The 26,472-nt window shown below is 40.5% G+C and overlaps 1 protein-coding gene across 1 annotated transcript; it reads left to right on the forward strand.

Annotated features, from left to right (window-relative positions):
* The first annotated feature begins 22,960 nt into the window (after positions 1–22,960).
* On the forward strand, positions 22,961–24,868 carry LOC117556935. Its single transcript, XM_034232539.1, has 2 exons — positions 22,961–23,022; positions 23,182–24,868. Exon 2 carries the CDS (start codon positions 23,366–23,368, stop codon positions 24,809–24,811), a length of 1,446 nt encoding a protein of 481 aa, XP_034088430.1. The 5' UTR covers positions 22,961–23,022; positions 23,182–23,365; the 3' UTR covers positions 24,812–24,868.
* The last annotated feature ends 1,604 nt before the right edge of the window (positions 24,869–26,472 follow it).

Genomic DNA, 26,472 nt, shown 5'->3' on the forward strand with positions numbered 1-26,472 from the left:
ATTGAATTCCATTTATTTACAATGGATGTTCCTAAAACAACACATTTAACATCATCATCATCATCATGCTGCTGCTAGTCCTTTGATAGTCACCTGTCGGTCTCCTGTCCTTTCTGAAAGTCATAAAGATGACATTACTCATTTAGATTACTTACGTCCTCAATTACCAGGGGATTACTGAAACCACCATGAATTAAAGAAATGGTAGAAATGAATCTAATCTGAATTTTTAAACCTACCTTCCCTCCCTCTAAATATATCAATAAACATTAGAATGTGATGCTCCTGACTACCATACAAGTTTAAGAAGATAATATTTGTTTTAAAGAATTCAAAGCAATAAACAACAGGCTCTTTAACCACGGCAACGTTAGCCTAACGTGTATATGTTAACAGGTAAGATAGCTGTTCATACTGTATATTTTTCTACTTTTTGTAATGCTATTTTATTTTTATTTAAGATGTTTACATTTTCGATTGTTTAATTCTAGTCTTTTAACTGTCTAATGTACAATGCCTTGTCTTTTGCTGCTGCAGCGTAAACATTTCCCCAATTGGTATCAATAAAGTACTTCTTATTTTATCTTAATCCTCAAATATTAGCAAATGTTACTTTAAAAAAACAAAAAAACATTGATGTGACTACATACACATATCGATATGTTGTATAAATATTGCAAATCAAAACCTTTATTGACCACTAATTACCAAAAATTGCATTTCTATCCTGGTATTAATGCATTCAAATCGTGATTCAAATGGCCCGCCACGAACTTCCGGGGAACCGAGTCTCCGTGAACCACGTGACTATCAAGCATTTTGGACTTCCGTTGTCACAACTCTTCTATCTATATGGCGCTGGCCAAAATGCTTTTCTTTAAAATCAGATTCATCCAATGGCTGTTGAGAAAGCAGGGAAGGCTATCATCACAGGGCTGTGTTTGCTGTCAATCAAACTGTAACACACGGCGGGTGCTGGTCAAGTGTTAACCAATGAGAGTAACGGCCCGTCTACACTACAGGCATCGAAAAAGCTTGAAGCTGGGCGTGTCTGAAGCTTGGCGATTTGATAACAGTTAAATATTATTTTGATAATAACATATTTCAATGTTGATGAGCTTCATACTGTTCTTTCATAATCTGATCGTCTTTGTAGCTCACTGTTGAAATAAAAAAAAATCATTACAAAATAATTATATCTACAGCTCCTAAACACACAAACACACCGCTTTCATAAATAACACTTGTTCTGCAATAATATGTTTTATGTTTCCTGTCATTTTTGTTAGGAAAGGACATGCCTGAAAGACACAACATGTTCTCCTTCTCTGAGGGTCAAGAAGAACATCCAAGAGGAACATTAAAAGCTGATGTTATGAGATTTTAAGACCAGTACAGGACATTCACTAAGAAACTACTTTTATTGTAAAAACAGTCAGCTGATCGAATGCAGCTATTTCCACATCTACACTCCATCAGCTGATTATTTCTATTTGCCTCACTTTATGAGCTTCACATCACTTGTGCCTTGTACCGCAGAGTTTGCAATGTCACAAATAAATGGGGCCAATCTTCAGTCAAATGTGAATGTGTAATCTAACATTTTCAGTAAGAATAATGGACAAAAGGAGTGCAAATACAAATACAATTTATTGAAATGTGAACCAAAACTTAATCAAACATGTTTTAAATAAAAAGCACATATGGACAGAAGGTGTAAACCTATTAAATGTATAAGTAAACACATTTAGTCAAATAAAATGACAGACTAGGCCTGTGCAGTTGGTATCAGCTATGCCCAGCATGGGCTCCTCCATCAGGCCTGGTCCTCCTCGCAGAGGAAAGACCCTCAGTCCTCTCCAAACCAACAGACAGGACGTCCATCACACGGAGGTTTCTCCCTGAAGTCTCTGCAGCCCTCTGGACACCACGCTGTCTCAATCCGTCCACACTGAATATGAGAGGGGGAAAATGAAAATAATAAATGCTTTAGACAATAAGAAATATAAAGTTGACTGTTGAGTTGCTCAGTTTTTTTAGATTGTCAATACTATTACTGTATAACTAATATCTCAGGTTAAGAGGCATATTCAAATAAAGATTGGTCTTTAAATACATTTTGTCTTTTGAATTGTTTGTCTAAAGTCAAGGATCTAGAACTGGTACTTAGTTTTAATCAGAGCCATATAATAGAAGAGTTACGACATCTCCGTTCACTCCAATGGACCACTTTTTTACAGCAATGGCGGATCGTGGAGACTCTCAATCGTTCCCCGGAAGTTAGCGCCAAGGCTAGCAGAGCTGTAGAGTTGCAGCATAATAGACAGTTCGTGACGGACTTTTAAAGGTAAGAAGTTTAAAGATTTATATTGCAGATATTATCAGTACATCTGATTCAAATTAACATGTGTATTAAAGGATGTCAGTGGATTATCCCTAAATTAGTAGATTTAGGGAACGTTTACAGATAACAGATTAAGCTAGGATACCGAAGCAAGTTAGCAACAGACGTTGAACAGCCTTTTAATTGTAAATTCCGTTCTCTTAATGTCATTTCGTCCAACGTTGTTGAATTAGAGAAGAGGGGCTTCTAAACGGGATTGTATGCGGGGGTGGAGGGAGTTAAATATTAGATAAATATAACTTTGGTGCGTGTAAGAGTGAGTGTTTTTAGCAGAGCCATATTGTGTCCTTGTGATTATGTTGATTATTACCTGTCTGTATAATGTTGCAGCTCAGCTGATTTTGGATTGATGGCAAAGGGAGAGGGACTTAAGTGAGAGTGAAAACACAAGGTAAGTTTAATACTACTGTTTTATATAAGTAAGCATACTAAACATGTATTCTATCACTGTATTATACAAGTAATCTTGTTAGTAACCTACTGTATGGCAGGTGGAGGGGCAGTGATGTTACAGGTGGAGGAGCAAAACTGCAAGACTGCAAACTCACAAGACAGAGAAATCAAAGTTTGTTCTCCAGAGAAGAGGTTGATTTCACTTCAATTTTTTATTTCATATTTTCTAAAGATGTGGAAATGGCAAAAAAAAACTTGAGAGCTGTAACCAAGACAACTGTAACAACATGAGTAGAGAGCCACCAAGGTTTTTCAAGTCCCTCTCTTACTCCATTTTGCCAACCCAAACTTCCAGGTACATGACGGGACATCTTGCTTGTTTTTATTTTTGCCTTCTTAATTGTCTCATTGCTCCATTTCATCCCCTTTGTGGTGAGTCTGCCTAATGCCTTCAGTTGGTCTTTTGAAAACGTTCTCTTGTGTTTCTTGTCCCTAATTTTCATTGTTTTCTTGAGAGCTGCATTTTCCTTCCTGATTTTTCTTAGTGCAGCCTTTGCTTTTTTGGTGATTCCTTCTTGGCTCTTTAATTTTCTCTTTAATTGTTGTAATAGATCTGTTTGACTGGCTGCTGGTTCCCTCGTATGCTGACTGGCTGCTGGTTCCCTCGTATGCTGACTGGCTGCTGGCTGAGTGGGTGGTGTCCGCCCTCCCTGTCTCTCCTCACTAGCCATGTCCTCTCTTTCTTCACCCTCACTTTCCTTTCTCTCAGTCTCCTCATCCCTTCTTCCCTCAATCTTTGAGACTAATGTAAGTAGAAGACATGGCACTGTACATTTTCGAACATTTGAAATATTATACCACTTAAAAATAACAAATATTACTTTTGTTACTAAGAGTTCATACTTATTATACCTGTGTCACCTTTCACACTATAGCTGTGATCATGAGCTATGGGCTTTGTAGATACAGGTCCCGGGGTGAATCGTGGTGCAGTAGGGTTGCCAACTTCCAGAAATGGAAAAACGGGACACAGGCATGTGTCCCCCGCGCGCGAAGATTTTCGGGTTTCTGGCGGATTTAGTTACTTTTTTTTGTTACTTTATTTCGGTTTTAGGGTTATGTTATTTAATTCTTTTGGGGGAGCCAGCCCCCTAGGGTTCGAGGGGTCAAACCCCCCAAAACGCATAGCAAACTATGCATACCTATAACACAATGGTCTTACACCTGCATTAGGCTACTACATCACATTGTACATCAGCATGTTCAAATCGGATAGGTGGGACCTAGGGACATCTCGAAAAATGGTATTAAGTAATGCAAAGTATACATGATGTGAACATGCACGGTACATCATTATTAGACTTAATGTTATCCTTCAACCAACCATTTACACACACACACACTATCCAACTGTGTTTTTCTTCCACTGTTTGTTGTAAGACACAAGTCTTTTCTTTTTAGACGGGCCAGGGCCCAGAACCACATCCTCTCTCTCTCTTCTCCTCTTTCATTATAACCTCCTCCACCGGCAGCGCTCATTTTCCCACACGACTGAACAAACAGTGATGCCGCGCCCGCGGCCCACCGGAGAAAATCTCACACACACACGTGCGAGCATTGTGCCTGCCCTGTCAACTGAGCGGTCCTAGTGCCCTTCGCATACAGCACACAGGCACGCAGCCAGACACACTGCATTGCGCGCAAACAGAAACATATTTTTTATTTTTCCCTTTACACGGGAATCCGGGACAAACAAAGTCCCGTACGGGACACGCCCCTTTTGGCTCAAATACGGGACGGTTGGCAACCCTAGGGGCCCTTCTCTTTTTGACCACAGGGCGATGCACGAAGATGGTGGGTATAGCCTCTGCTCTCAGCCTAGTCTTGCCCTTTTTTGTCTTGACAAACTGGTCTGCATCAAAATGTGCCTGCGGAGTGACTTGAGGTTACTTCACACACAGAACAACTGTGTCTGAATCTTGTCTGCCCACATACATATGCATTGATCCGATGAGATCATTGTGCAGGAGAGACGGAGCTTTTCCAACGATGACATGTGCAAACAGCGATCGCGGTACTTTATGTTACGTTAGAAATGCTAACTTTTGGTGAATTTAGGAGAAATATACAGATGCAAATAGACAAACTATAGTAAAATGAACACTTAAATGTGTATTTTGTACATTTTCCTTCCAAAAGCCTGAAAGAAAACATGTTATGGAATCAAAATAGCACAACATCTCAAAATTGACCAGTGCATGAAAAACGATGTTTTTGCCTGCCGTGTCTCGCCTTCAACAAACAATTTATGCGGCTCGTATCGCTGACAGCCGGGCCCGGCCCGGCACCGCCTTTAAAAAAAATGTGTAAACGGCTCCATCCCCACTTTTGGCAGCACCCCCTGAGCAAAATGACTTCCCGCGGCTATGGTGTGGGGTATGCATGGTGTATGCATGGTGTATATCTTGGCATATAATGTTGTGTGCTACTGTTGGTGTTTTCAGCTAGCTGGCTACATAATGTTGTAACTGTTAGCTGCTAGGCTACCTTTCTAATTTCTTTGAAACAGACGTTTTCCACTTCGGTAGGCATCATGGCGCAGTGCACCTAAATAACAACAGTTGTAGGTACAGTTCGGTTAGTTAGCGTATAACATATACGGCTGTACCGACGCCATTGTAAGACTGATGTTCCGCTCAGAGCCGAAAAAAGCACTGTGTTAGACATGGGCGGAGCCTCTCTGGTAGTGGTAGAACAGAGTGGCCAAGCTGACCAATCGGAGCACACTGGGCTCACAGGGAGGGGGGGGCAGGAGCTCCAACAAGCCGTTTAGGACAGAGAGTGAATACACATACTATACAGAGAGATGCTGTATGAGAAACCAATGTGAGTTTGGAAAATTGCACAATATAAATCTATTTTAACAATGGAATTATGATCAGTAAAAATGGCCACAACATGGGACCTTTAAAGTTGAACAATGAAAAGTCTTTCTTCTTTGATCAAGTCAAGATTCTAGTCAAATTAGAGTCCAGCTGCAGTATTTGATGTGCATGCTCAAAAGTAGGACAAAGACATTTGATGGCCAACAAGATGATCCGTACATGCTGTGCTCAGCAACTGGGCAAGACAAAATCCATATCACCGGTGTACAATGAATTTCAAAAGCCAAATCTCATTTCAAAGTGTAATACCTACCCCTGGGTTGAGGTATTGCTGTATAGAAGTAACGTATTTTAAGGAGAACCCTTCATTCAGCAAACAGCATTTTCTTCAAATAAAACCATGGGCGCTGTCCAGATAGACACTTTCAACAGATGGCTTTTGTGCTCTTTATTATTAAATTGCACTTCTCTCACCACCTACCAATTTCCACACGCACACACACATGCACGCACGCACACTTTCAGTGAGACTGTAGCCTGTTGATTCACAGAAGATATCATGCAATATCCTAAATTATGCCTTGACATGTTTCTAAGATACACTTTCAAACCAATGTAACAAGCTCTGTAACTTCATGAGTAGTGCCAAAATCTATAACCACCACTCCATGGCATCTTGATAAAACTAAAGAAACTATCAGAAGGCAGTCGGTGGTATTAGGGATGCTCCGATCGCCAATTTTGGGGCCGATCGCCGGAATCAGTTTCGGCCGATACCGATCGCCGATCCGATCGAGTGGGCGGGGCCTATGGGGATCTTCCATTTAAAGTGATGTTTAAAACTCAGTTAATGGGGCTCATTCACTGGCGGTTCCACAAACAACAACCAACATAATTATTACATTAAAATGAAGTACATTATTCAAGTTTACATTAACTTTGGATAATAACACGGGAGACATGAGCGGAAGCGCTCTCTCTCCCTCTCTCTCTCCCTCTCTCTCTCCTGACAGCCTGTCAGTATCGTCTCATGCAGCTCACTGATCCAGTAATGAGTGACCCGACAGTGAAGGCTAAATATATTCATAACTAGTTTAGCTAGTTCCAGAGGTAGATAAAATAGCTAAGTGCTATTTTGCTCCGCTCACTGTTCCGTCACAGCGGGCGGAGCTGCAGGATTTCTGCTTCACAAATCATTGAAAAAGTTGTTTTTCAACAGTTGAGTAATTTCTTGCATTTAAATAACTGTTTTGATGTGTTCCAGTCAGGATTTCGTCCAAACCACAGCACTGAGACTGCTCTTGTAAAGGTCTTTAATGACATCCACTTAAACACAGACAGTGGCAGAACTTCAGTGTTAGTATTATTAGATCTCAGTGCTGCGTTTGACACTGTTGACCACAGCATATTACTAGACCGACTGGAAAACTGGGTGGGACTTTCGGAAACAGTTCTAACTTGGTTTGAATCCTACTTAAAGGACAGAAACAACTTTGTTTCTATAGGTAAATACACATCTGAGTTGACAAATATGACATGTGGGGTACCTCAAGGCTCCATCTTGGGGCCTCTTCTCTTTAACGTCTACATGCTACCACTGGCTCAGATAATGAAGAACAACAAAATAATGTACCATAGCTATGCGGATGACACACAAATGTACGTAACAATTTCACCAGGAGACTATGCTCCAATTCAAACACTGAGTAAGTGCATTGAACAAATCAATGACATGGATGTGTCAGAACTTTCTCCAATTAAACAAAGATAAAACTGAGGTAATGGTTTTCGGAGCCAAGGCAGAACGTATAAAAGTTAGCGCTGAGCTTCAGTCTGCAATGTTCAAAACAGATAAAGCCAGAAATCTAGGTGTAGTCATGGACTCTGACCTGAGTTTCAACAGTCACATTAAAACAGTTACTAAATCAGCCTACTATCACCTAAAGAATATATCTAGGATTAAAAGACTAATGTCACAGCAGGATTTGGAAAAACTTGTCCATGCTTTTATCTTCAGTAGACTCGACTACTGCAATGGTGTCTTCACAGGTCTCACTAAAAAATCTATTAGAAAGCTGCAGCTGATTCAGAACGCCGCTGCTCGGGTCCTCACTAACACTAAGAAAGTGGATCACATCACTCCTGTTCTGAAGTCTTTACACTGGCTTCCTGTGTGTCAAAGAATAGATTTCAAAATACTGCTGCTGGTTTATAAAGCACTGAATGGTTTAGGCCCAAAATACATTTCTGACCTCCTGCTAAATTATGAACCATCCAGATCTCTCAGGTCTTCAGGGACTGGTCAGCTTTCTGTCCCCAGAGTCAGAACTAAACATGGTAAAGCAGCGTTCAGTTATTATGCTCCAAATATCTGGAACAAACTCCCAGAAACCTGCAGGTCCGCTGCAACTCTTACTACTTTTAAATCCAGGTTGAAGACTTTTCTTTTTGTCGCTGCTTTTAATTGAACTATTCATATCTTAGACTGCACTGTAACTTTTATCCATATATTTTTTCTTTTAATGTTTATTTTATTAGCTTTTTTTTTTAATGACTGATTTTAAATGCCATTTTCTTAATGTCTTTCATTTTTTGTAAAGCACTTTGAATTGCCTTGTGTTGAAAAGTGCTATATAAATAAACTTGCCTTGCCTTCACACACGTTGCATACCGCTATTTTATTGTCATTTTCGGACACCTTAAAATACTGCCAGACTGGTGAAGCCATTTTGGCGAGCTTGTTTTGCCGCGCACAGAGAAAAGTGTCATGTATTTTACGTCATAACTTTACGTCATGCAATCGGCTCTCGCGCTCGGCATTTTTATAGAGCACCGATCGATCGGCAGAGAGTGAGTATCGGCCAATATCGTTTGGTGGCCGATCGATCGGAGCATCCCTAGGTGGTATCAATAATCCTAAAAAGAATAACAGCAGGGGTCTATTTTCAATTTATATCCAATCTGATTAGTAAAGCGTTTTCTGTTTCCAATTATAACATGAGGAAAATTAAATATAAATGCAGAAAATCTCATGCAAAAGAAGCTGATGCATTTATTTTATAGCCTGATAATTCCTAAAAATGTAGTTGACCACTTCTGCTCGGTTTATTTTTGTAAAAGGAGACTGATACCACTGGGCGGCACACAAGGGCTTGCAGCTGAACACCCCCACCCCCCCACCTCACTGCCATCCTCTACCCCACTGTGGCTTAATACTCATTCTTACAGGAACACTGCGGCTCTTAGTGCCCATCCAGTCAGGGCAGGGTGGGGGTGCACTGCAGCGTGCAAGGCTCACTTCAACAATACTGACTCAGATTTCCCTCTATTATCTTTCAGGAACGACGACCATTTTTTATCTTTGACATTGTATAGCGCATGAAACGCTGGCATTGTCCTTGAATAATGAGAATTAAGTGTACACGATATATAAAGCTATTTTAGATTGTGAACATGTTGGCTTTATGCTCATATTTTGCGAAATATCCAAAGATGTCCTTTCTGTAACTACCAGTCTGTGTGCTTGTCTTTTTGTATATGTCGATACAGGTATCTGGATTTACGCATGTCTGTCCATCTGTGCCATCACAACAAAATCATATTGCCTCTCCTTCGAGACATGAACTTGCCGGGGCAGTTTGCTGCTGAAGAGTTCCTCCAGCTTGGAGGTTAATCTGGGATTTGCGGGCTGTATGAATCAGCATTAAGCCTCTGACATTGACATAATAGTGAGGTTGCGTTCTCAGACACAGTTTAAAAGAGTAATGGAGATCTCATTGCTGATGTCCGTGAAGCCAGTCTGGAGGAGACCAGATTGCTGCAGCGCTCGGCCTGCTGTCCTCATCAGTCCTGCCATCAGGCTGGGCTATTGCAGCTGACCTCCATCCAATATCACTCAGACCTACAACTCTGTCCCCTACTACCCCTGACCCTTTACCATCAACTCAGTAATGGGGAGAGAAGAGGAGCTTACTTCTCCTTAAAAGTGAAAATTGAAAAATATATGAGCCATTATTGGTTTGGACACTAATGCCATATTATATCCTCAAAGTTAGAATGATGTATAGTGAAGATGAAAATGTACAATTATATCAAAGATAGTCATTCAATTAGCAATAAACATACATTATATTTTTGTATTGTAATAAATTCCCTTTTCCCTGCTTTTAATTAGCTATCTTTCCTATAATTGCTGCCACGAGAAATATTTGTATTTCATATACATCCTACTGTACGTACTTGGAAGAAACTCAAAACTACAAACAGATGTGACTGTAAAGTTCTTTCTGGGTGGGAGAGCTCAAACTCAGAATTAATGCTGAGTTGGTTCGGTGCGGTAATGCTATGTGGGAGGTGCAGCCATTTTCATTTCCAGAATCAATTCTGTCAGCACTGTAGAGAGATCATGAACTCGTGGACAATTATCCCGCTGATGAAAAGAAGAGTCCAATCATGGCTTGGTAATGGTGTTTTGTTTTCATTCTCTGTGAAAAGCCTCAAATGAAAAGGTATAATCACTAACGCTTTAAACGCAACTGCAGTGTAGCAGTACCATGTTTTTTTGAATGGTCTCCTAAATGTATCATGGAGGTTAAACTGGACATTCTCCTATTGTTTTTATTCATCAAATTTCCCAATGGGGAATCTAAAGCATTGACAGTCTTTAATCAAACTAAAGTATAGAAACTAGTGCTGTCAAACGATTAAATGTTTTTAATCAGATTAATCACAGCTTAAAAATGAATTAATCATGATTAATCACCATTCGAACTATGTCCAAAATATGCCATTTATTTATGTATATTGTTGTGGGAATGGAAAGATAAATGAAAGAAGGCGGATATATCCATTTAACATACAGTATCTATGTTTATTATAACATTGTTCTGTGTGTCAAAATGAAAGACAGCCCACACACCTATCAATCATCAAACCGTGGGGTCTTAATTCATTACGTGTTGATTTCTCTCAACGGGGGAGTACTTCAGGAAAGTTGACGGGGGGTGGGGGGGCTAGTGGAGTACTTCGTGACCACAGAGTGTGAACGTTGTGATCAGCTGTTTTAGCGCAGTTCTCCAGTGAAGGGAGGAGTCTCCCTCCGCAGCCGGTTGGCGTATTTTTGGCACAATTCCGTTGTACAGACCGACGTTAACAGCAGCACTGTCTGTGCACACGGAGACCGACTCTGTCGTCCGGTGATCTAACCGCCTTCTGGAAAAGCTTCACAAGTACGTCGGTACGCAAATGCGCTTTGTGACACAAGTGACGCATTTCAGATTACGCACATAACCTGCGTACCAGTTATGTGCACCCCTGTACTACAGCAAAAGTATTCTCCGTCGGGACTTCCTGCAACAACACCACGCGCGTTATCTTGATTCTGATTGGCCAGAAGACATTATCAAAGATGTTCTATTGAGAAGACGATCACTACGTGACAAAAGTTTTCAAAACCGTTTCTGGTCTTCGGTATTTCCAGACAAGTGGCTACTGAAATCAATCTGACTAACTGCTGTCTGTGCAATTCTCGGCGCGAGTTGGCGGACTTTATTTTGCTTACTTTAACATCATTGTTCATGGTGGGGCAAAGCCATTTCTTGGTATGGGTGTAGCCTACCCCAGCCATACCCTGGCGCTGCCACTGGTGGGATGTATGGGGCGGGCCATTCTGCACATGCGTTAAATGCGTTAAATATTTTTAACGCAATTAATTCAAAAAATGAATTACCGCCGTTAACGCGATAATTTTGACAGCATTAATAGAAACATAACTCATTATTCAACACATATTAACACAGGATTACATGGAAATCACAATAGTGTTGGTGCCATATGGGAAGAGACATAATAAAACTCTGTGGCCATCCAACTATTTTAAACAAGTAGAGAGTGGTGGACCTGAAATGAGTACTTATTTCTGTTTGGTAACAGAAATCCTGAACATTCTGTGTTCCCGAAATTCAAGTTATAATACCTTATCACTTTCCTATGCAGTTTAAAAATAAGCATTGGCAAGAGTGGTGTTTTGTTCTAGTTGTGGAGCCAATTTGGGTCCATTTACTGCAGATTAATCTGTAGGTTGCACACATCCCACAGTCTGCATTTATCTTTTTGGCAACTCATTTTTCTTTTGTGATAAACTGCACAAGTGTATTGTTGGAACAGAGGTGATCTGATTTAATCTTGTTGCGATGTGGGATCGTTCTCTGTATTCTGTAATATCTATTCTGAATACTCATCATTACTCAAAGGAAGCCTTAAAGGTGGGGTAGGTAATTTTGGTGAAACCAGCTCGAGTGCGCTAGAATTTGAAAATACACAACCGGAAAAAATCTGCCACTTCCTTACAGATCCCCTCCTCCAACACACACAAACGCGCACATGACCAATGAGGGCACGAGATAAGTTTGTGCACAGATGGAAGGCAGGCAGGCCATCCAGTTATTTTAGCCGGGCCGGCTAAAATGATTGGTCGTGCTTTTTACAGTACTACGGCTTCCACAGATTACATTTTTTTTATTTTTTGTCAAAGCACTTAAGATATTCATTGCTATCGGGATGTTAAGAGCATTCCATGCAATATAACAAAAAGTGTATCTCGAGCCGGTTTCTCAAACTTACCTACCCGACCTTTAACTGTTGAATATCTGGATGTACTGTGATTTTGAGTGTTCTGCCGTAATGCAATACTATATGATACAGTTGTAGTACTCTAACGTTTTAGGGTCGAAACTGCTTCACCAATTAATAATCTGCTCAAAGATTGGAGGTCAACCCTTTGAGAAACTATATAAAATCAACCTACCATAGCAACATATTGAGGCTGGAAAACAACACTGTTGCTGACCCAATCATGTTTTGAACAGCAAATATGAATTGTTACCATTAAATCGGAGATCCAGGGTAGAGCAAAGTATTATCGTATCTTTCTGTCTTCATTTTGAAGCTCTCATTAGATGCCCCCCCACAGAATGGTTGTTTTTGACGATCATGAGTTTTGATCAAATTAAGATTACAAATGTGGGTTTAAACAATGACACATTAATAATAAAACATTATATTTTGATGTTGTACTGCATAATTCCATTTAAAAACAGGCCATTATTGTACACCCTCATTATTGTTGCCAATAGCCAAATTCTCCAGACTAAGACTCATCCCGAAGAGATAGCCAGTAAGTCTGAATCATTCTTTGTAAATAAAAGTTTCATGAAATAAGAAAGACTAAATAACATTTTGTAGAACGGTGGCCATCTGCTATAAGGTTTATAAGATCTGATAGCCATGCCCCTAGCTTTAATTATCTCACAACACTGGGCATGAACATTACACCAATTAGGTTTCTTCAGGCATCCACTGGGAGGAAACGTTACCCATTACAGGTTCTCTATAGGGGATGCTTTGGCAGCAGCACATCTAATTACACCTATGGGGAGAATCCTTTGGATATCAGAATGGGCCAATTTGTGTTCATACTGGGCAATTAACCGCTATGGCTGAGCTGTTAGTGTTATTAAAAATACACAATGTACATGTGTCACTAGAAAGGATCGCAGTGGTGAGTCATACCTTCTATAGGGTGCTTTCTGTGGAAAAGTGTGACTTATGCATAAGAGGCTTAACCTCCTCTCAACCCTGTGTTTAATTGCATGAATATTTCAGCAGTTACCGCAAGTCTTTTCACATGTTGTATCAGCAAAATCGCAAGTTTTAAGAGAACCACTTGAATAATTCATTTTGACACACTTTTGTGCAATCCTCTGTTTCAGCTTGGATATTGGAAAGCCCATAACACGGATCAATGGGCTTTTTTTCCTGCATCAATACCTCATGTTATCGCAATTCTAACAATGAAGTTGATCTCTTTTATCTCTTTCTCTTTGAAAACTATGAAACCAAACCCTGGCAAGCAAAGACACACACTCATGCATTGTGCTTTAGTGAGTGGGCCACATATAGACATTCACTCTCAAAGGTCAGTAGAAGATCTGTCTAGTAGACTTGTTTCAAAATTGCCTATTTGGCCAAAACAACAACATGGAAAATGAGAAGCACAGCATTTCACATTTCCATACACCCCATGTAAACTGCGTGTCGAACTATGGGCTGCGCATTATACCTTTACACTTGTTTAAATATTTTTCCATTGAAAGTAATCAGAGTTTACATTTTCAAAAGGTCAGTTGGAATAGCACAGCCCACGGCAAACTTTGGGCACACCGTTTCAGCAAGGTCCATGTTCAATAATGTATGAATGCATGCTGTTTCATAAAAATATATCCCAAATCAGGGATGTCTTTGATGAATACCCTATTACTGAGATAACCCTTTTATGCTAATAAAATGTCAGCGTTTTGACTGTTTTCTGGCCGGAAATCAGAATGAAATGATTCAGTGCCCATTTTTCAGCATGGCGGCTTTGAGACCAACTGCACACATACTGTAACTACTCTGGTCTTGAAAGAACATTATGCATGATCGAACTGATGTCCACAATCACGTTTATTCTCTTCTTTGTACAATCATGAAACACCGTGAAAACGTGTTCGCCTAGTAGACGAGCAGTAGAATTACGTTATCACATCGTTGACACTTTTACCGCCCTTTTACTCTCTCACAAACACAATATAAATATCCAGGGCTAGAGGTCACATGACTTCCGGAAAGTTAACTTATCATTTTAACAAAATAAAACAAAGTTCAAGCATACATTAAGCACTTTTAAAAAAATACAGAACAATAAATAAGGGCACTTTGAGCATCAGCTACACTCCCTGCCTGCTCTTCGTAAAGCGAGAGGGCTGTTTCAGCATTACTGACGCTTATTCTGTGCTTTGTCATGCACTAGCTTTCAAGATCGAGACAGTCAATAATGAATTATAAAGCTTATACGGGATATGTCTGTTTTTCTTTGATAAAATAATGTTTGTGCTGCGGGATCTCTGCTTATTGCTTCCATTTGAGTCACGACAGGCCATACTGTGTCAGCTTGGAAAGGCCTGAGTTGAACTTGGCTCGCGCCTTTGATTGTGAGCCTTACAGCACCGCTGCCCAGAACTCATGCTATCCACAGCCTTGAACATCTGTGCACTCTCTCCCTGCAGGTAGGCAAGGTTCACAGCTCGACTTCTTTATTTATGTACAATCCATCTTGAAACACAGAACCTGTATCGTTTGGGGGCTACTTTTGTAACCTGTCACCATTCATATCTATATACTAGAGCAAAAACATATTCATCCAGCCTTTTTTATTGCAACATATAAAAAACGGAATATTGCAATGTCAGGTTTTCCAACATTGTGCAGCCATAGTTTTTACATTAGCAGGAATGTAGCACGACAAACAAGTGAAAGCAGAGCTCTGATTGTTTGAATTGGAATGTGCCTTGAACAATGTGTTGTCCAATGGTATGTCAGTTTATCCATATGAATGAAGCTAATTTTTATTTAGCTTTCGAGCTGCAATGCTTTGATTAATACAAAGGAAAGCCTCCGGGCACTCGGAATACAAATGAGAATGCTTCGATACATGCTTGTCAGTTTTTATATTTCTTTATATAAATTACTAACAGGCCACTTCATATTTCAAGATTTGAGCGAAAGCAAGGTGACAGGCCTCAACTATAGTAGATGTCCACAGGTCATCTCCTTGATAGTGAGGGTCATGGTCTCACCTGCTTCACTCAGCAGCTTGCCTTTTTCAGAAGCATGGTGTGTTTTTTTTTAACACCCCTGTCTTGTGCGCATGGCAGCTGACACTGAGGCCACTGGCCCTTACTTGTTTGTTTTTAAAGCAGTTGCCATTGTTAAGTGAACTATATCTATCAAATGAACACAGAGGTAGATGCAGATGCTGCCAACAATAAAAGCAGATATAAACATAAAGAATGCAGTATAGTACGATCAACTCAAACTTACTGATACATTCATATTTGTAATAACATAGTGTGTCTACAGTAGAATATTCTTGTATGTTTAACACAGAGATGAATGGGAGTTAACCTCAAGTTCCCCCAAGTAACTTTCTTGATTGGTCAACAAGGAAATGAAAATGCTAACTATACAATATATCTGATTGCTCCATGGTCAATTAAGGCTTAGGGGGAAGCAGATGAAATCAATGGTGTTCTTGCAGAGGATTTAATGGAGAATTAAAACATGTTAGGAAATGTCCGACATCTCCCAGCTTTACAAACTTTAGGGCTTGTGTGGGAGTCTGTGTGTAAATAAAAGAGGGTAATAATAAGCTCCCTAGTCCTGATAATTGCAGTCAATTTAGCTATGAGTAGATGTGAGGGTGAATGGAGCTGGTGTTATCTACATGGGCCCAGCCTGTGATAGTAACGCACGGTCCCAGGGTCCTGGGAGACTAATAACATAGTAGGATTACTGAGTGCTCACTCTGCTTGCACCAAGGACATTGCCAATAACAACTTTATCAGCCTCCTCCATGCGCCTTGGTTTCTGGCATTTGTAACTGCTGGAAATTAAGAATCGCTTTGTTTTGTCTCCAAGCTGGGGATTGCCGACTGTGGCTGTAATCAAGACAAAAATATTCTTTCAAAAACCTTTTTGATAAAACCTTGGGCAATTTCATCATGTCACTGTCATTTTGCCACATCCCTATCAGTTGATTAATCAGGCAGAGTTGCGGAAGACAACCATTTGAGGTTTCGAAGGATTTTCTGTGCGTTTCCATAAGACTACGGCCGTCCTCGTGCGTTAACAAGGATGTCAGACAACCTCATAACCTCTTAATGGGGGCTAACAAAGGGCACACAGGCCTACACACATTTTGATTTGCATATATTTGCAAAGCCATTTAAACCCCCATCGTTTTATGCTTTATGTCTATAAACATAACACATCAGTGGTGAGGTAGAGCGGTGGTTCAATCCCTAACCTCCTGCAGTACATGTCAAAGTGTCCTTGGGCCAGATACTGAAGGTCCATTGTATTTTAGCGTGTGAGGTTTATTGTTCCTGATCAGCAGGTGACACTTTGTATGGTACACTACATGTAGCCTCTATCACCAGTGTATGAATGCGTCTGTGTGAATATGAAAATAATGTATAACATCAATTTTGAAATAACCCGTTAGTTGCAGCCCTATTGCCATCTAAGAAATGTAACACCCTGAAGATTACTTTCATCATGCTGTCATAACCCGCTAATATATCAATGTAGAAATGCATGGCTAGTGTCAAATGTCTAGTCTTATCTACAATTCAGTTCAGAATCAAGCACACAGATAATTCAACATTTATCAATAGCATAAGCACTTCCTACAAAATACATAACAAAATGATGTGCTCTTGTTGCAAACAATCTCCACTTCCTGCATCTCATGATCCATATAGCCAAAGAACGAGTGCTATTCTCTTTCCTGCTCATAACTGAGTTTGCTGAACCAGATGTTTTTCCCCCTAATGTTGTGCCATTGTGCCACACTGCATGATAAGAAAAATGTTGCCCCTCTCCCCTGAAATGAGCCAGATGCTGCTGACATTGCTGCACTGCAGGGAGCACCTGACATGAACACAGTGTTCTTCAGGGATGTGTTTAATATGTATAGGAGCCCTTTTCACTTTGAGCAGACGGGCCATCTTATCTCTTGAAGAGATGAATTCAAACACTGACCCCCATCCAGTAGCTAGCATGCACATGCCTTAAAGGGCCCATGTCATGCTTTTCCAGTTATTACCCGTCCCCTTGTGTGTTATGAAGGTTTTTCTGCATGTAAACGGTCTGCAGAGTCAAAAACCCTCAAAGTACACCCTGTAGAGTGTAGAGAGTAAAACTCTAACACAGAAAATACCTGTCTATGCTGCCCCAAAACGCCTCGTTGGAGATTTTTCTTTTTCCATTGTTTGCTTCCTGGGTTCTGTGACGTGTGAACACCCAAATCAACAACAAATTACCGGATTGGCCCAAATGGACCAATCCGCGGAGCACTTCACACACCGGGATCCCTTGGCTAACTAACAGGGAGTCCCATTGACTTGCATAGAGCTCCCTGAACGCTGGTAATAGACGAGTTGGGATCGCGGAGAAAAGCTCTCCGCAGACCCATTCTCACAGCGTTATAAACCTTTTTCTTACTCAATATCAAGCCACACTTATTGTTTTTACTTGTGAGTGTTTGTGTGTGCTCAGGATGAGTTTCGCTGTGTTTCACTGTATCACCGACCCGGAAACCTGTCCGCTCCACGCAGCAGCGAGCCTCGCAATGTCCCGACCAATCAGAGCACACTGGGCTCACAGGGAGGGGGGGGGGCAGGAGCTCCAACAAGCCGTTTAGGACAGAGAGTGAACTATACAGAGATGCTGTATGAGAAACCAATGTGATTTTGGAAAATTACACAATTTAAATCTGTTCTAGTAGACCTCAACAATGGAAATATGATTAGTAGAAATGGTCATGACATGGGACCTTTAAGATGATTGAGCAAAGCAGTGATGTTCAGAAAAGCAGTCAGTTGGGTCTAAATGTGTTTAAATATGCTTGTCTCTCACCAGTCAATTGTTGGTGTAGAGCCTTTTTCCTCCCAGGCTAGCTGTACGACTTGATTGCTGCCGAGGGCTGATCTTCTCTGGCTAAGAGGTATCAAAAGGAATCTCAATGGACACGTTTCAGCCTGTAATAGCTGGTAATACACTGATTATTATTAAAAAGGCATCCACATTTGGCACATTTCACAATATTCAACGATTAATAGTTGATTTTCTATTTATTTAAAAATTATGCTATTCTGCCGGTGTTTTTAACAAGGCTGAATTCATTGAGCCATACTATAGTCTGGTCTGTCAAACATATACAAACAGTATATATAAAAAGCACAAACAAATAAAGCAGACAGAAAGGCATTTTACTAAAGCTGTTTTCGGTGGCTTTATGTTACATTTACAAAAAAAAGAGCCAGGTTATAACCCACGTGTAATCTTAAAAAGGCAAACGCAGTAATAATCCATAACTCTGCATTTGTCTATAGGGTCACAAAATATGCAGTAAGATGTTAGAGTACAATTCATATAAATTAAACCCCTAAAAGTTTTCCTCGAAAGGCACCTAGCTAAGTCATACACATCTGCCATGAATGATGTAAGACTGCACTAGAGGTGAGCTTAGCATGTGGTTCAGCTTCCATGTCACTGACGGGATGAGTTCCTTTCAATTATAGTGACATAAACTGTCTGAAAGATGATAAGAACCTGAGCATATTTCTCTGAATAAAGTGTTGGAGGCTCACACTGTAATGTGTAAGCCATTCTTTGTCTCATACTGAACAGGCAGTGCAGTGAGAAACGTTTTGTGATATTTGATATGAAACCAGTGTGCACCGATTTCATAGTATTATATAAATAGCAGTAGATCAAAGGGCATAATGTAACAATTGAGATTGGGCATTTATGTGTCGTGAATATTGAAAAAGGTGGGTATGGTGGTAAGGTGGGTTACCTACTGTAACCTTCCAACCTGCTCAATCATCAGCAATTAAAATCAGACAGCGTGTGGGTTCTGAGGAGCAGGTGAAGTTCAGTTTGCAAAGAGAACGGGGCTTAATGTCAAACGAAGAAGAGCTGTGGTAAAGTCAAGAGCATTGTACATATGCGTTACATAACTAACATAAAAGCGTTGCATGAAAGACACATTGTAAGATGGCGTGAGAAGAACCACAGAATTGTTACTCTCGACTGGCTGGCCTAGTCTTAGTTAGAGCCGACGGGGGCCTGTATACTGGAGCTCAGTGGCTATTTCAGTGCTTGTTCCCATCGGGGATTGGTCTTAGCAACATGCCACAGGACATTATTTCATGCATCACTGAACTGCCTTGAAACTAATGCAGTCAGTACTTGATTTATTTTGGCTGCTGCTGAATTTTTATAGAATATTGACTTTAATAAGACTTTGTTGTTCAATCCGTGTCGCCTCAAAGTACCTTATCCCTGTAAACCTGTTGGCAAATATATATATTTTAAAAAAGGTTTACTAACTTACAATGAAGATTACGGTTATTCATTCAGTATCAAAAAAGGAACATGTACTAAAAGCACAGCACTGGAGACTTCTCCACTTACTGCACAATGTGAAAGCAAAGAGGATGTGAATTAGCATTTTACACGTCCTTTTGTTTAACTGTGATTGTCATTATAAGTCCAGAACACAATGGACCTGTAAGAACAATGGTTTCGGCACAGTAGCTACACATTAAACTATGTTGAGACCTGTAATTTATGCTTGTAATTGTACGCTGTCTTTTCCAGTTCCGATTACCCCATATGAGATTGCCGAATCTGGATGCTGAACTTTGGCCTTTGCAAAAACATTAAGATATTTTTATAGCACAGAATAATCACTGGTGTTGCAATTTGTAGATACAGTTATTTATTCTGTGAACTGCGTTCATTACGGTATTGTCACAATGCTCTTATCGATACTCATTAGCTCTATGCTGATCCAGAGAGAAAATCAGCATGTTCTGCCATCAATGCAACCTTTTAATATGGTGGCAAACATTAGATATGTATTTCTTAAGTATAAGATGAAGACACGTGTGTTGAGGAGGGTTTAATGGTTTCAGTTTACTTCACTAAAGCCAGCATCCCTGAATATTGATGGGACCATAAGGAACTGTGACCAAATTCTGGTCATTTATGTGAATAATTTTCACTGGGGATTGTTTTTCACCCCCAACAGTTGCAGTTACAGACCGCAGGCTCAACTAATCCAGTTATCATGTATCAATAGTTTCAATCAATTTATCCAATTAATCAAATGTTTTCCACACATAAGACAGTTCCCTAAGAGAACAACAATGTCAAATAGATGACAGCATGGAACATCCAACCTTTCCCCTTTCCCGCTTCAGACTCTACCTGAAACAGTGTAACCTGATCTAACAAAAAAAAGGTCAGCTTTCTCCACAATGGCAGGACTGTCACATTCCTCTAACTAGGAAAGAAAATGGAATAGACGTCCCAAGAGAAATAATTAGACACAAGTAGCTGCTCAAAGCCTTGTTTGGACTTTTGTTTTTATTCAGAAGATTATGTTTGTGATTCTTCCCGTTTTCTTTTACTTTAAGTGTAGGCCTTAAACTTTTAAAATTACATAAAATTCATGTTAGATTATAAATGAATAAATATGTAATTATGTTAAAATGATAGGACTTTGAAAACGGATTAAGAAAAATCTTGAAACTCACATTGTTGAATGGATGTAATAGGGATAATATACTGTAGGATGCATTATAGAAATAATGAGGGTTGGACCTTTGCTTAGTGGAGATATTAATGAATCCACCTACTTACATTTTATTTAGATAATCCTGATTTAGAAATGATGGTTATAAAAACTATAGCAGGGTTTTGTCCAAACGACATTCGCCCTAATAACAAAATACCGATTTCCCCCGTAACATTTTAAAGATGCCAAAAAACTATATTTTCTGTTTGTTAAAAACTGTACAATTTCTCCAAATATATTAAAATCGTGTCAAATAGACCATCAGATGGCATAGAAAGCTTGTTTTTTTTACGGAGCTCCGACGTGGCGTTGTTTACATCCGCGGCACCATCTTGTATACGGGCGTCATGTTCTTGCGAGAATTGATATATCTTATTTACAAGATAAGCACAATCATTCTATATTTTTCATAGAGAAACCCTGTAACAGCATGATCATTTGTTAATTATAGTGTACTGGATGGCGACCACACTGTTATAAATGTTAACACAGAAACCACAACTCCAACCTGACCTAATAAACCTTCCATCTTTTCAACACAGACTAACCTTTCTGTCACGGTGTGTGAAGCAGGTAGGACCCAAATGCAGATTAAAGTGAGAATTCCTTTATTTCAAGGCTAGGTGAACAATAAAGACAAAACAGAACACTCACCGACGAACTAGTCATGACAAAAGACGAACCGACAAAGACAGACAGAAAAACCAGAACTTAAATACACACAAGACTAATCACAGAAACAAGACACAGGTGAGGAGGGAGGAAAAAACACAGGGACACCAGGTGAACACAATCGGGTAAATTAGACACACCAGGGAAACTAACGACCGGGAACCACAGACAGATTTAAACAAGACACAACGCAGACAGAAACAGGCAAGACAGGAAGTGAAGACCTTTCAACATAAAACATGAAACAAGACAAGACAAAATACAATACAGGCAGATCGTGACACTTTCCTCACAAGGCACTTTGTAACATGACTGCTCCGTGAGAAATTAAACATCACTTGTGTATTTTTTAGGGCCGGGACTCGATTAAAACAATTAATCTAATTAATTAGAGGCTTTGTAATTAATTAATTGAAATTAATCGCATTTTTAATCACATATAAATATTTGACCTAAGAACAGTGAAAAGCAATTTTTTTCACATGGATTTTAGTATACCATTAGGCGCATTCACACCGCAGTACTTTTCCCACAAAGGTTCATGAGAATTTAGTTCATGAGAACTCTTTGAACCTGGTAGGCCGCAAGGTGAACCTCGAAAAGTCCTTTAGAAAAGAAATCCCGCTCCACAGAAGTGAAACTACACAATCTTTAGTTCATAAAAAAGAACGATTCATGCTTATCCACCAAAAAAAATTTCGTCGCTAAAATTCCTGCCAATTCTTCTAGGCACGTAATTATTGGCTGAACTATTCCCTTCGAAGCGTAATAATATCTTGGTCCAAAGTCGTGCCACGGTTCATCACGTGATCGTGCTACACCAATTGGGTAGCTGCATATTGTCAACAGAAGTGAAAGATGGCGGCCGCCATGGTTTCATCGAGTAGCGGAGACGAGGAAAACGCACCAGAAAGTCTCAAAAAGTCAAAATTGTCAACACACAAACATTGTTACATGCATATTACGTCTGTGAAGCACGAAAAGGTTGATTGTTTTACCAATACAAGATGGAATACGTACAGGACAAGCTTACAACGGTCGCTCGGCTTGAAGGGAGACTCTCGGAACGTGGTGGCTGAAAACCACAAGCACTGTCTTGATTTCGAGTTCGAAGATATTCCTGAGGACGCTGGCTTCCACCACACATGCTACATAAGGTTTACCGACACAAAGGCCATGACGAAGGTGGAAAGACGGCTCGCACGTGAGGGAGATCAAGACGTTAGGGAGGACCTTGAGGTCGAGCCCATCCCATCGACGTCAAACAGAGAAGCTACGATCAAGGTCAGGCCTGCCAATCGCAGGCTCTGGCCCCGTCCTTCCTGCCCTGTGCATTATATGCAAGATGAAGGAGAAAATGATCATCAAAGCAGGCAAGCGACAAAGGGATCAACTGTGTAAGGCTGAAACATTAAAAGCAGGTAAGCAAACCCCCTCCCCCACCCACACACCACACACACACTACACACACACCACACACACACACACACACATTCTCTGTGGTTGAATAACTGAAAGGTACAATTATGTGTGAGAGATACGTCAACAAACTCATTGAGTTGTCCTTTTTTTCCGTTTAGGCAAATTGCAGAAAGCTGCTGAGAAGAAAGATGACCAAAGTGTTCTTTTACATATAAAAGACAAAGACTGTGTGGCTCTGGAGGTGCGGTACCACAAAAGCTGTTACAGTCAGTATTGATTTTGCGTGCTGACAAGAAGTTATTTTCCAGGCTCCTCATCCTTGGCCAGAGCAGGAAAATTGAAATGAGGGAAATTCTGTCATATTCCTTGGGAACTGTGTCATATCCATTAGCAAGTGCTGATGGTTCACTTGCCAAAACAAACAAATCAGCTCTCATGGATCTATTGCAGAGCAAAGGTGGAGAGTGCTTGGTTGACAAAGTTCCAATAGGTGGTGCCATTCTTTTTGATGGCATGGCAGTCATGCAGGCCATGCCATCCAGACCAGCAACATTTGGAGAGCTTGCAGAGACCATACTGCAGAGCATACTCCAACTTGCTTTGCATCACAAGTGTACACGCATTGATTTTGTCACTGACCGGTATCCACCCATCAGCATCAAAAGCCTAGAACGGTCCCGTAGAGCTGATGCAGGGTCACAACTAATAACAATCTTCAGCCCAGATCAGAGAACTCCAACCCAGTGGAAGAAGTTTCTCTCTGACGGAAAAAATAAGGAAGCACTGGCCGAATTCCTTTATGTGGCATGGACACATGCAGACCTCACAACAGTGGGTAAAAACCTCAGCTTGTACATTGCCCATCAAAATCAATGCCACTGTGTAACTGTCATGGAGGGTGTACAGTCTGTTGATGTTGTTGAAGACCTGCAGTGTGATCATGAGGAATGTGACACACGGGTGTTTTTACATGCCCAACATGCTGCACAGGAGCACAAAGCTGTCATCATCAAGAGCTCGGACACTGATGTGGCAGTCATTGCTGTAAGTCTGCAGGCAGATTTGCCATGCAGCTTATATGTGTTCACAGGGACTGGCAACAGGACACGGATCATTGACATTGCCATGGTGTCATCAGCTCTCGGAACCAGTGTGTGTTCAGCCTTGATTGGAATTCACACGTTCTCTGGGTGTGACTCCACAAGCGCTTTCTATGGCAAAGGCAAAAGAAAGTCATTTGCTGTTGCATGTGAGAAAGATGACTACCTTAAGGCTTTCAGAAGTTTAGGTACTAACTTTGACTTGGAGCAATCAACATTTGCACTTCTTTGCCGGTATGTATGTCACCTGTATGATCAGCCAGCAGCCGAACATGTAAATGATGCTAGGTACAAGGCTTTCTGTATGGCATCATCGGCCTTGCCAGAATTAAGCATTCCCCCTACTCATGATGCCCTCCATCAGCACTGCAAAAGGGCAAATTACCAGGCAGCAATAATGAGGTCCTGTCTCAAAAGAGAAATGAATGCTCCATCACCTGCTGGATATGGTTGGGAAATAGAGGATGGGAACTTACACGTCACCTGGATGACAAGAAATCCTGCCCCTGACAGTGTGTTGCATGTGATACACTGCAGCTGCAAAGAGTCTGCCTGTGAGAAAGGCAGATGTTCATGCTTCTCTGCAGGACTCTGTTGCACAGACTTATGTCGTTGCTCAAATTGTGCAAATAAAAAAGAAACAGAGGAAGAGAACGATGACTGCCCTGACACTGACAGTGAGGAATAGGAATAAAAGAGCCTTCTTTCCATCTTTCTTAAGCTCTTTTCTGTTCTTTTGGTTTTAGTGCCTGCCGACGCGCTCACACATCACTCATAGATACGTTTGTTTTTGGTACTAGAACAGAGTATAATCAGCAGGACTCTTTTAACCAGCTGAGGCAATCACAGCACCAATCAGCCGCTCCGCCCAGCCTGACACCAATCAATTATACTACATTACATGTCCTTCTACTGTTTTCTATGTCATACCTTTTATATTTGTAATAAATCTCGTTTTTATGGTTCATCAGTGTTGTTTTCATTTGTGGAGGGATGAATGAGTAAATAAATGAATCAATGGACATTGGTATAAGTAAGGCAAGGCAAGTTTATTTATATAGCACTTTTCAACACAAGGCAATTCAAAGTGTTTTACAAAAAATTAAAGACATTAAGAAAATGGCATTTAAAATCAGTCATTCAAAAGAAAAGCTAATAAAAGAAACATTAAAAGAAAAAATACATGGATAAAAGTTACAGTGCTGTCTAAGATATGAATAGTTCAATTAAAAGCAGCAACAAAAAGAAAAGTCTTCAGCCTGGAAGTACTGCATTTTATTGATCTAAATTACTTAACGTAACAAGTTAACCTTCTTCTTGGACGCAGAAATCAAGTCATGTTTATTTTAAGAGTGCATTTAACGTGTACAGGGTAACAACAGACAGACAAAAAGTCCTCAGTCTAATGGAATAATCCCAATGAACCTAGCGATGTGAACATGGCAGTCCAGGAATGATAGTTTGATAAATATGAGTTTGATATACTTTATTAATCCCCGTGGGGAAATTGTTTGTAGCTGGAGTTGGCTGATAAACGCTGCTAGTCAATGTTGATTCGATGGTCAACTCTGTTCCCAGATAGTAAAACCTCTCACAAATACCGCGTATATAACGCAAATACCTCGGACTTAGTGATGTATTAAGACATATGACAAAACATGACATAAAACAAGCATACAGCACTGTTTAGAATCCATTTGGTCTGGTTTAGCGTAACCATGGCGGCCGCCATCTTTCACTTCTGTTGACAATATGCAGCTACCCAATTGGTGTAGCACGATCACGTGACGAACCGTGGCACGACTTTGGACCAAGATATTATTACGCTTCGAAGGGACTAGTTCAGCCAATAATTACGTGCCTAGAAGAATTGGCAGGAATTTTAGCGACGATATTTTTTTTGGTGGATAAGCATGACTCGTTCTTTTTTATGAACTAAAGATTGTGTAGTTTCACTTCTGTGGAGCGGGTTGAAACGATAACAGGGTTCACCTTATGGCCTATGGGGGTGGATTAGTCAAATTAAGCCGCTGACGTCACTTCTTCTTCTTCTGCTTTGGGTTTACTGGCAGGCCGCAAACCACTTCACGGCGTATACTGCCGCCCAAAGTCCCCGGCCGGAAGTCCCCGGAGTTGGGGACTGGCTTCAGTAGAAGATGCTGGGAGTCCCAGCAGCTTCTACTGAAGCCTTCCGAGTAAATCGCCAGAACGCCGACACCTCCTCATCTCCACCGCTCCCATGTTTTATTTTGTGTTGCCATAAGTTAGTCTCTCTGCGTTTCTGCGCTGGGCTAATGCTAATAATGCTAATGCGAGGATAATAAAATGGCGGCTTCACAAAACTTTTTG

The sequence above is a fragment of the Gymnodraco acuticeps genome, unplaced genomic scaffold (genome assembly GCF_902827175.1).
Source record: "Gymnodraco acuticeps unplaced genomic scaffold, fGymAcu1.1, whole genome shotgun sequence".
Lineage (NCBI taxonomy): Eukaryota > Metazoa > Chordata > Actinopteri > Perciformes > Bathydraconidae > Gymnodraco > Gymnodraco acuticeps.